The 11,903-nt window shown below is 45.5% G+C and overlaps 1 protein-coding gene and 1 long non-coding RNA gene across 2 annotated transcripts; one reads left to right on the plus strand and one right to left on the minus strand.

The window, feature by feature from the left end:
* Nucleotides 1-1,816: 1,816 nt before the first annotated feature.
* On the plus strand, nt 1,817-5,440 carry LOC148099763 (coagulation factor IX-like). The gene is made up of 4 exons (XM_087851711.1): nt 1,817-1,823; nt 2,616-2,863; nt 2,974-3,162; nt 4,550-5,440. The coding sequence occupies exons 1-4, from the start codon at nt 1,817-1,819 to the stop codon at nt 5,015-5,017; spliced, it is 912 nt and encodes a 303-aa protein (XP_087707837.1). The 3' UTR covers nt 5,018-5,440.
* A 2,075-nt stretch (nt 5,441-7,515) lies between these two features.
* LOC148099764 (uncharacterized) lies at nt 7,516-9,130 on the minus strand. The gene is made up of 4 exons (XR_015719957.1): nt 9,074-9,130; nt 8,262-8,470; nt 7,918-8,098; nt 7,516-7,544 (listed from the first exon to the last, which is right to left on the minus strand). It is a non-coding gene; the product is annotated as an uncharacterized LOC148099764 (long non-coding RNA).
* Nucleotides 9,131-11,903: the final 2,773 nt, after the last annotated feature.

An 11,903-nucleotide genomic window follows, 5' to 3' on the forward strand; every position in this document is an offset into this window, starting at 1 on the left:
TTCACCTGTCTGTCTGTTCACCTGTCTGTCTGTTAACCTGTCTGCCTGTTAACCTCTGTCTGTTCATCTGTCTGTCTGTTCACCTGTCTGTCTGTTCACCTGTCTGCCTGATAACCTGTCTATCTGATAACTTGTCTGCCTGATAACCTGTCTGTCTGATAACTTGTCTGTCTGTTCACCTGTCTGTCTGATAACCTGTCTGCCTGTTCACCTGTCTGTCTGTTAACCTGTCTGTCCGTTCCTGATAACCTGTCTGTCTGTTCACCTGTCTGTCTGTTCACCTGTCTGCCTGTTAACCTGTCTGCCTGTTAAGCTCTCTGTCTGTTCACCTGTCTGTCTGTTCACCTGTCTGTCTGAAAACCTGTCTGGCTGTTCACCTGTCTGTCTGTTCACCTGTCTGTCCGTTCCTGATAACCTGTCTGTCTGTTCACCTGTCTGTCTGTTCACCTGTCTGTCTGTTAACCTGTCTGCCTGTTCACCTGTCTGCCTGTTAACCTGTCTGCCTGTTAACCTCTGTCTGTTCACCTGTCTGTCTGTTCACCTGTCTGTCTGATAACTTGTCTGTCTGTTCACCTGTCTGTCTGTTCACCTGTCTGTCTGATAACCTGTCTGCCTGTTAACCTGTCTGCCTGTTCACCTGTCTGCCTGTTAACCTCTGTCTGTTAACCTGTCTGTCTGTTCACCTGTCTTTCTGATAACTTGTCTGTCTGTTCACCTGTCTGTCTGTTCACCTGTCTGTCTGTTCATCTGTCTGTCCGTTCCTGATAACCTTTCTGTCTGTTCACCTGTCTGTCTGTTCACCTGTGGGTCTGTTCACCTGTCTGTCTGATAACCTGTCTGCCTGTTCACCTGTCTGTCTGTTCACCTGTCTATCCGTTCCTGATAACCTGTCTGCCTGTTCACCTGTCTGTCTGTTCACCTGTCTGTCCGTTCCTGATAACCTGTCTGTCTGTTCACCTGTCTTTCTGTTCACCTGTCTTTCTGTTCACCTGTCTGTCTGTTCACCTGTCTGTCTGATAACTTGTCTGTCTGATGACTTGTCTGTCTGTTCACCTGTCTGTCTGTTCACCTTTCTGTTCATCTGTCTGTCTGTTCACCTGTCTGTCTGTTCACCTGTCTGTCTGAAAACCTGTCTGTCTGTTCACCTGTCTGTCTGTTCACCTGTCTGTCCGTTCCTGATAACCTGTCTGACTGTTCACCTGTCTGTCTGTTCACCTGTCTGTCTGTTAACCTGTCTGTCTGTTAACCTGTCTGCCTGTTCACCTGTCTGCCGGTTAACCTGTCTGCCTGTTAACCTCTGTCTGTTCACCTGTCTGTCTGTTCACCTGTCTGTCTGATAACTTGTCTGTCTGTTCACCTGTCTGTCTGTTCACCTGTCTGTCTGATAACCTGTCTGCCTGTTAACCTGTCTGCCTGTTCACCTGTCTGCCTGTTAACCTCTGTCTGTTAACCTGTCTGTCTGTTCACCTGTCTTTCTGATAACTTGTCTGTCTGTTCACCTGTCTGTCTGTTCACCTGTCTGTCTGTTCATCTGTCTGTCCGTTCCTGATAACCTTTCTGTCTGTTCACCTGTCTGTCTGTTCACCTGTGGGTCTGTTCACCTGTCTGTCTGATAACCTGTCTGCCTGTTCACCTGTCTGTCTGTTCACCTGTCTATCCGTTCCTGATAACCTGTCTGCCTGTTCACCTGTCTGTCTGTTCACCTGTCTGTCCGTTCCTGATAACCTGTCTGTCTGTTCACCTGTCTTTCTGTTCACCTGTCTTTCTGTTCACCTGTCTGTCTGTTCACCTGTCTGTCTGATAACTTGTCTGTCTGATGACTTGTCTGTCTGTTCACCTGTCTGTCTGAAAACCTGTCTGTCTGTTCACCTGTCTGTCTGTTCACCTGTCTGTCCATTCCTGATAACCTGTCTGACTGTTCACCTGTCTGTCTGTTCACCTGTCTGTCTGTTAACCTGTCTGCCTGTTCACCTGTCTGCCTGTTAACCTGTCTGCCTGTTAACCTCTGTCTGTTCACCTGTCTGTCTGTTCACCTGTCTGTCTGATAACTTGTCTGTCTGTTCACCTGTCTGTCTGTTCACCTGTCTGTCTGATAACCTGTCTGCCCGTTCACCTGTCTGCCTGTTAACCTGTCTGCCTGTTAACCTCTGTCTGTTCACCTGTCTGTCTGTTCACCTGTCTGTCTGATAACTTGTCTGTCTGTTCACCTGTCTGTCTGTTCACCTGTCTGTCTGTTCATCTGTCTGTTCGTTCCTGATAACCTGTCTGTCTGTTCACCTGTGTGTCTGTTCACCTGTGTGTCTGATCACCTGTCTGTCTGATAACCTGTCTGCCTGTTCACCTGTCTGTCTGTTCACCTGTCTGTCCGTTCCTGATAACCTGTCTGCCTGTTCACCTGTCTGTCTGTTCACCTGTCTGTCCCTTCCTGATAACCTGTCTGTCTGTTCACCTGTCTGTCTGATAACCTGTCTGTCTGATAACTTGTCTGTCTGTTCACCTGTCTGTCTGTTCACCTGTCTGTTCACCTGTCTGCCTGTTCACCTGTCTGCCTGTTCACCTGTCTGTCTGTTCACCCGTCTGTCTGATAACCTGTCTGTCTGTCTCTGCGTGTCCAGCCTTCGGCCAGCCATCCCGCCCTCTCCCCCCTCAGGTGAAGCGGATTGTGGGCAGTCGTAACGCCGAGCCTGGCTTCTTCCCCTGGCAGGTCCTGCTCAGTGTGGAGGACCTGTCCAGGGTCCCAGAGGATCGCTGGTTCCGCTCCGGGGCCCTGCTGTCGGAGTCCTGGGTCCTCACAGCTGCCCACATCCTGCGGTCCCTGAGGAGGGACACCAGTGTCGTTCCCGTGGCCGCTGACCACGTCAAGGTTTCTGAAGTCCTCTCCTATATCTGTGATCAGCTTTGTGTCTCTGCGTCTCCCAAACCGTGGGACGGATGCTCATCGGCTGTCAGTGACCTGCTTGTTCTGTCCTTCAGGTCTTCCTTGGTCTCCATGATGCCAGAGACAAACGTCAGGCCACCAACCTCTCCGTAGACCGGATCTTCCTCCACCCAGACTTCCAACCCAACAACTACAACAACGACATCGCCCTGCTGAGGCTGAGTGAGCGGGTGGAGTTTAACCAACTCAGCCGTCCAGTCTGTCTCCCACTGCCTCACACACAGGTGGGTCACAGCTCCAGCTGAGTCTGCACAAAGCCGTGTTCACTTAGGTGTGATCTCCCAACACAAAGGTCAGAGGTCACAGGACCTCTGAGCTGACAGACACAACGGTTATCAGAGACTGAAAATGTAAAACTAATAATAAAAGTCTGCTTTATAAAAAACTAGAATGACTTTAATGACTTCAGTCTGAAAAAAGGTGGAGATTAGGTGGAGTTAGCTTTCCTGAGCTCTTCAGGCAGGAGGACCCGGTTAAGGCCTCCTCACCTGTACAGGTGTCTGTGAGTCTGCCAGAGTGTGCTTGGCAAAGTCGGGGTAAAATCAAAGCATGGTGCTTAGCAGCAGTGCATGAAGGTGAAGCCGAACCTCACCTATGCTTGCTCCAAAGGTCAGCTGGTCCCCTCATTAAAGACGGGGGAGGAGCTACTCCTCGACACTGAAAGTCCCTGATTGGGACGGCTCCTGGTGAGGTGTTAACAGGAAGAAGCCCCCGAGCAGATCCAGGAAATGCTGAGAGATTTTCTGGCTGGCTTGGGATCGCCTGAGGATGTGGGCACCTTGCAGTGAGCGAGTGGCCTGTGAACTCATCTGTATACCAACGTATGCAGCGTGAGGCCGTCTGTCCCACAGCTAAGCAGCTAAATCTCCAACAGAACGGCTGAAGCAGAAACGAGTGGAGCTGCTGCAACGGTCCAAAGTCCAGAGCTCAGACAGCTGTGCACAGATTAAAGCTGCAAACCTCAATAAGCCAAAGCAGCGGTGAAGAAGAGTGGGCACAAACTCCTCCACACTGATGAGACACAGAAACATCACGACTGAAGGAGGAGCTACAAGCTGCTAACCTCTGCATTGACACAGGCTCAGCTTTCATTTGAATCCTTTTAGAAGCTGAGAGAAAAAGATTATGTTCATGTCCTGATATGTAAAACCTTTTTCACATGACTGCAAAGGTCTTCGGTGAGACGGTGAGTGTGAGGCTCCTCGTGGACGCCATCATGTCAGTTCTAAAACAGCGAGGGTTGGTGTGATGAAGTTCAAAGTGTTTTGAAACCACAGTGAAGTCCACTGACCTGGTCGAGGCTTGACGACCTATAAATCTGCAGGGGAAGAATGCTTTGGGTGGGTGTGATGCAGAAGCGTTTCTCCATATTTATCCTCCAAAGCTGCAGCAGGTGGCGTCCAGATGAAGCAGAGGTGTAGCCCGGTGGAAACTCGCTCCTGTCCAGCAGCGTTCGTCTCAGAGACACGTCTGCTTTGGGCTGGATGTGGACACGTTTGCTTTATTTACAATATTTTTGAATCACGTGTTTCTTTATGTCTTTAAAATAACGATGTAAATATTTTACTGATCTGTCTGCTGGTTGACCTCTGACCTCTGTCTTTACCCCAGGATGACCCCCTGGCACCTCTCCCCAACTCTCTGGGTGTGGTTGCTGGTTGGGGAATCTCCAACCCCAACGCCTCTACTTCTTCCTCCCCCTCATCCACTCTGACCTTTGACCCTGCGTCGGACACCGACCTCAAGATGACCTCTGACCTCCTGCAGTATGTGAAGCTGCCTGTGGTCTCCCAGGCCGAGTGTGAGGCGAGCTACGCCTCGCGCTCCGTCAGCTACAACATCACTGACAACATGTTCTGTGCCGGCTTCTTCGAGGGGGGGCGGGACACCTGCCTAGGGGACAGCGGGGGTGCGTTTGTAATGGAGGACGAGGTCAGCCGGAGGTGGGCGGTGTTTGGGTTGGTGTCCTGGGGCGGACCGGAGGAGTGCGGGAGTCTGAGAGTGTATGGAGTCTATACCCGAGTGGCCAAATATGTGGAGTGGATTCAGAGTCACCTTCACGCTGCCCCCTGGTGGTGATGCTGGGTTTACTTTATTTTTGTTGGTGCTTTTGTATATTTTTTACAAAACATTCAGACCTTTAACAAGTACAGAGCGCTAGGCTAGCAAAGACGCATTAAAGAAAGGCATCCATTTATGGTACAAACAGGTGAATTACAGCAATGACACTTTTGGTACCAGAACTTTAATATTTGTCCATTCAAGTAAAGGTCCCATTTTTCCAGTACTTCTCAGATTTATCAGCAGCAAGTCTTAATGAAAAAGTCTCCATTGTGGAAATTTCCTTGATAATGCCTATCCAGTCCAAACATGACGGTGGATCCACGTTTAGCCATTTGCGAGTTATTCTTTGCACCAGCCAGTAGTTTTAATAAAAGATATTTGTCCGATTTCCTCCTTGGGGCAAATCTCACAGATAAAACAGTGAAATCAGGGTTCAAGTTCAAGCCCATCATTGTATTGATTTCTGTAATCACTACTAGCCAGTAGGGGACAATCTTCAGCACTCCTCTGTAGGCCCGCCCCAGGAGATGGATAAACCCAGCATTTCATCAACACTGTGATGAGACCTTTGGTTTGTGTAATGTTATAAATACTCAGATACTCCCCAGAGGCTCCGGACTTTTACATAAAGATATTATATTCAGTCCTGTAGAAAGTTATATATTTAAAAATATATGATCCTCTCTGGTTACTCTGGTATGAATAACTCTGAATCACTTTTTTTGACAAGTTTGTAGTTCAACATACAAGTGACGACCTTTGACCTTCATCAGGTTTTATTTAATTGTGTCAGAGAAACTCAAACATGCTCTTCGTGCAGCTGAGTACATCAAGTGTTTAAAACAGAAGCTGTGCAGGTCTGAGATCAGCAGCTTTGTGAAACACCAAACTGAGGTCCTGTTAATGCTGATATATAGTGACACAGTTACATGAGTGATTAATCCTTTTGTTTTTTTGTCTTTAACTTTATCAATAAAGCTGCAGCTTTCACTACAGCACATGTGGTACTTTAACCTTTGTACTGTTTCCATCAGTTCATTTTGCAGTTAACATGTGAACATGTTGGATGATCTGTCTGCTGTCACTGGGTGGTGCTGAGGTCTGAATCTGAGGGCAGCTCCTGTAATCACAAAGACAACAGAACCATCAAACTCAGATATAAATTTTATCCCTCAATATTGAAATAAAGCTGATTCTTCTGTCCTCACACACTCAGGATCTGAAGTTCTTCTCTTACATTTTTTCAGTATCACAGTACACTACAGTACTTTAATCCATAGTTCCTGATTAATGAGGAGTTACTGAAGTACAAGCTTTTAAAAAAATGTTACTGTCTTTACAGATGTGGCAAGAGACTGAAAACATGCTGTTGTTTGCACATATTCCCAGATAGCAAGGAAACATTGAAACAACGTTGAGTCAATATCAGGCGACATCATTGAATCAACGTTGAAGTGTGACGTTGACCTAACATCACTCTTGCACCCTTTTTTAATGTTGAAACAACGTCAGGTTTTGATGTTGAATCAATGTTGAAACCTGACATTGAAACAATGTCAGATTCTGATATTGAAACACTGTTGAGCTATGGTGTTGATTTTCCACCTCTTTCGCACAGTTGCTTTTTATTAAAACAACAGTTAAATCATGACTGGAAATCTACCTTTCTTTATAGGTATTTTAACCAATACTAAACTACTGCATGTTTCCATCAATACTTAAAACCACCTAAACACATAATTGTACTTATTCCTCAAATTGGACACCCTTTATAAAAAAAACAACAACAAATGTCTCACAATGTATCATGTCAATATTAATATCCTAAAATAAGAAAGCATTGCATGTGTCAGGGTTCCTGGGTCGGTGACCCAGTGCTTTCCGTTTTGTTCATGTTCAGTTTATTTTGCCACTTCCTGTTTCATTTCCTGTTTGTTCCTGTGTCACCTCGTCTCGTGCCATTAGCCAGATTATGTTCAGCTGTGTACTCACCGGTCTCTCATTATCATCCTCATCAGTCTGTGTATTTAAGTCTTCTGTTTCTACTCGTTCTTTGTTGTGTCATTGATGTTTAGGTTATGTTGTTGTTTCCGCCAGTGTTCGGTCAGCCAGTCCGTCCTTCGTTCATTCATTCAGTCAGTCGTCCAGCCAGCCATGTCCTTCCTCTGTTCTGCGTGTTCACTCCATCATCAATAAATCACCCAGCTTCACCTACCTGCGAGTCCTGCGTTTGGGTTCCTTCTTCCTCGCCTCCACTCCACAACGCCTGACAGCATGTGATGTAACAGAGAAAAAAAATAAACAAAAAAAGGTCAATAGGCATGTTTCGTTTGCTAAATACTTTATTAAAAGACAGTTTCCTATTTACATTTATATGTTTCACAGAAGTTTGTAATTTTTTACTCTGGGATGGGGATGCATGATGTGCGTCCTGCACCACCCATACCCATACGATCTGGGGCGTATCGGAGCCATTTCTGCACTGCTTGTGCAAAGACAAACTCGGACATAAAGTTTGCCCCTAACTGCTGCGTCAGGCCATCTAGGAAAAAAATACACACACACAAACAAAAAAAGTGAATTAGAGCACATGAATAAGCTCTTGTTAACTGTCTTCAGCGGGGAGAAAGTATGTAAACTCCTAGGCTGATAAACATGAAAGTCACCAGGCGTAAATCTGCAAACTGCCGCATTTGATTCCCAAAGAGCTATGAGCTGTGATAAGTGATAAGTCTTAGCATGGTGTGCCGTGTATCCTTTAAAACAAAATAAACATGGGGTCCTCGGGCTGTACAACTACAACCCGAGGACTAAACAAGCCAAAGACCAAAGACTCCATCTCCAGATTAACCGGACATGAAAGTCTTGTTATTAAGAAAGACAAAGTAATATAGCAAAAAAACTGTAAAACTTACCACCATATATGCATTTGCAGAGCGCTGTATCTTTAAATGCCATTTTTTGCTTTGTCTGGTCCTTGGTTTTTTTCCCTGCCCAGTTGAGTACCGAGGCCAGCTCATTTGTAATGGCATAAGCCATTACACGGCGGACTCGCACCTCCAGTGTGGTCCCTCCAATCAAGGCAAAGCGTCTCACCTATAGACACATTTTAAGAGATGGAATTAGCGTGTCTCATGTCTTAAATGTGTATGCAAGTGTTTGTGTGTTTAATCAACAGGCCGTTGTTATGTATTTAAATCACATCTGACAGCTATTACACTTTATAGTTACAAAGTGTACATAACCTTTATATACTTACCATTGCCTTATTTGCCTCTTATGATTGAAAAGCTGCCTCTGCATTGTTTAGCTCCTCAATGTTGTGCAAGGGCAAATCCAGAGGCAATACCCCAGCATCTACCGATTCATTTCAGCAGGGATGGCGGATGGCTCTGACCTCCTCACGGAGTTCGTTAACAGCTGTCGTCAGGTCTGACAGCATAGCTAATATCTTTTGTGAGGTCGCATCTGTTTAAAAAAACAATTCCAGAAAGATTAATGGCTTAAGCAGTGAGAGGCGAAAAACTAATAAATAAATAATAAAACGCAGTTTACGTGTGGACAAAAGGTGCAAACGCAAGTTAGGTGAGCGTGCATCGTAAAGTTAGGTGAGCATGCAACGTAAAGTTTGAATCGAGTGCGAATCGAAGCGGGTCCTCTCCAATCATTAAAAGTAACAAAGTCATTGAACACATTTATACAGTTACCTTTACGTTTATCAATCATATCTCACAGATTTACAATTTTTTTGTAGTACTATGCTAAAAAGCAACTACAGAGCGAAAGTCTGGGTCAAGCGCCGAGGCGACGGCAAGAACAAAGGAACCCTCGAACCGTTAAAGCTAGCTTTGTAAGGGAATATAACGGAAAAGTATGAAACGAAAATGTTTTCTTTGTTGACTTTGTTCGCAGTGCAATTTATTTGTTGCCGGATTGTAAGATGAAAGTAGACACAATTTTGGGCTCCCACATTTTGTCTGAAACTTTACATTAACAAGTTTGTTTGTTTTTTACTGTTATTCAAATGCAACCGTGGAAATAACGAATAGAACAAAAGTCATTCATTCTTACCTTATATTAATCGTGGTGCAGGCCAGTGCAGTGCATGAACTGATGCCTTCTCCGGTCAATTCCGCTGAGAGTAAATCTAATATCCCGCTCTACTGTACAAGACAATGGTTACCTGAAGGGATGTACCACTGTGAGAGGGGGGGCTATGGAATAGTCCAAGTGGTAGCAGCTTTAATTTTCCGCGAAACCATAAATCAATGGTTTTTCAACGTGATTATTGTCACTTTGTCAACTATAAATAGATCAACAATCAACGATGACAGAACAACATTGAATCAATGTTATTTCAATGTCAGTGTCAGGTTTCATCAGTATTTCAATGTTGTTTCAGCATTGGTTTTGTGTTGACATTTCAACCCTGACGATTCTGATGGTTCAGATGGAAAATCAACATCTGTTCAATGTTTCCTTGCTATCTGGGTTTAATATTCAGCTCTGCACAGGAGCTGCAGCAGGGTGCAGCCTGTTGCTTTTACAGTATAATACTTGTAATAAAAGTACAGTAACAGTAATTAGTGACTGAGCAGGCCGGGGCGTTTCTCTTGATTTCTTTAGTAAATTCATTCACCTGCACAGCTAAACGAACCCTGACAGCCGAGTGCTCATCTTAGCTAGCTAGGTCTCAGGAGCTAGCTAAGGACGGTAGTTACGGAGTAGCTTACAAACACGTTTAACTTACCGAAACAGTGCAGCGGGGCCTCGGGTCCTTCTGTCGGGTAGTCCAGTTTACTGAAGAACACCTCAGGCTGTCAGGTTAAAACACTCGGTCGTGTTTTCGTAGCGTAAACGCTGGGCGTCCTCTTAGAGCCTACGCTCTATCTGCTATTCGCGAACAGAGTTACGCAAGTTTCTCCGTGACTGCAGCTGTCAGTCAAAGCTCTTATGATGACGCTTCACCCCAATTTAACATCACCGCGGTAGGAATTAGAGCTGTCGCGTCGTCCATGTTTTCTACAGTCAATGGTCCAGTCGGGGTCACATAGGTCACAAAAGATTCTTTATACTTTTCATGTCATATCTTATCATTTGCTGGGTTTTTAATTTTCTGAATAAATCTGTCAGCGTGCTGTTTCCGTATCCTCCACGAAAGGAGTTTCTTGGATTTGGGACCATTTTCATAATAATTCTGCTTAATGAATTTAGCCCTTTTCTCTGTTTGGTCATCATATAACCTGTTTAATATCTGCTGTGCTTCTTTCATTTGTGATAAGGTGTCATCATTGTTACTTTTCATATGTTCTGATTGTGGGTGTTTCAGTCTTGTAGTGAGGTCTTTTAGATACTTCTCTATGAGGACCACAAAATTAGCTTCCCTCTAAGAACTGCCTTCGCTGCATCCCATAAAATACTGAGGAGAAACATGTTATTATAGTCCATGTATTCCTTAAATTCTTCTTTTACAAACCTTTTGAATTTGACATCATTTAGTAGACTAGTATTAAGCGTCCATGAGTGCAGAAGTGTCAGGTACACACCTGCATGGTCCGAAATATCTCTCAGCCCTATATCACAATTTACAATCCTGTGCTTATCAAAGTGTGACATAAACAAATAGTCCAGTCTTGAATACATATGGTGGGAATGTGAAGAAACAGTATATTCCCTCCATACGTCGACCAACCCTGCTTCTTTTAACATATCGAGCTTCTGATTGTGACACTTTAGTTTTACTGGACGTGTCCAGAAAAAGTGAATATCTCCACCACATATTAATACGCCTGATGTTTCTGTTGCAATTGATTCAAAGAGGGTCCTGATCAGATGTTTATCGGTCCCTGGCCGTCTGTACACATTAAACAGTCTAACGTCCTTGGGATCTGTGACCCTTTAACCAGTATATAACGCCCCTCCTTATCTCTGATTTGTGAGGAAAGTTGGAAATGTACTTTGACAATAAGATGGCGTGTGGGATATGTGAGGAATAATACAGATTTTTAAACACAATTTTACACAATTTTTTGTGCTCGGTGGCAGAAAGATGTGTTTCTTGCCAGAAAATGGTAAATGGCCTGTATTTGTACAGCGCTTTACACATCCATTCACACACTGGTGATGAAGCTACGTTGTAGCCACAGCCACCCTGGGGCGCACTGACAGAGGCGAGGCTGCTGGACACTGGCGCCACCGGGCCCTCTGACCACCACCAGTAGGCAACAGGTGAAGTGTCTCGCCCAAGGACACAACGACTGTCGGAGCCGGGGCTCGAACCAGCAGCCTTCTGATTACAAGACGAACTCCCAACTCTTGAGCCACGATCGCCCCCCCAAAAAAAAGATGGAGTCCCAGAGAGCCCCTCGTAGTGCTGCTGGGTGATCTCCGCTCATCATAGCAGCGCTCTTGGAGAAAGCCAGTAACATCCCATAACTGCGGTCAAACCTATTACTCTTATTTTACAGAGAACTGCAGTCTTAGATTAGGTGTTACTATCCAAACGCTTGAATCCCTGGAGCTTTTCCTGGATGTATTTCATCCGTTCCTCCCGGGTCTGCCGCGGCGCTCCGCTCGCTCTTTCCCAGAATGGCGTCCTCGGCTTGTGTCTGGGGATGCGTGGTATTGGGTCGTCTGCTCCCTTTACCATCAACTTCCTCTTCTCCAGGTCTTCGGATGCGTCGTAAATCACGGGCCCGTTTTCATAAAACACACAGTCTGGGACAGTGGTGCAGCTGCTGAGTGACCCTCATCTGGGACTCTCCTCAGCTCTTTCTGGGACAGCAGCTGCCCCTCTGTTGGTCTTCTTGGTCTCTTGTGTTCTGGGGGTCTCTGGATGTCTGGATGATCTCCTCCATACCTGCTTCATGCCCAGGAGGACGGGGCTGTGGCCCCCCCACAC

The sequence above is a fragment of the Neolamprologus brichardi genome, chromosome 14 (genome assembly GCF_056152115.1).
Source record: "Neolamprologus brichardi isolate AB-2024 chromosome 14, ASM5615211v1, whole genome shotgun sequence".
Lineage (NCBI taxonomy): Eukaryota > Metazoa > Chordata > Actinopteri > Cichliformes > Cichlidae > Neolamprologus > Neolamprologus brichardi.

Bases quoted from the DNA above. Each gene is read 5' to 3' on its own strand.
- LOC148099763 (XM_087851711.1), top strand. The intron at 2,864-2,973 runs GTTTCTGAAGTC...TCTGTCCTTCAG, and splicing joins TGGCCGCTGACCACGTCAAG to GTCTTCCTTGGTCTCCATGA. The intron at 3,163-4,549 runs GTGGGTCACAGC...TCTTTACCCCAG, and splicing joins TCCCACTGCCTCACACACAG to GATGACCCCCTGGCACCTCT.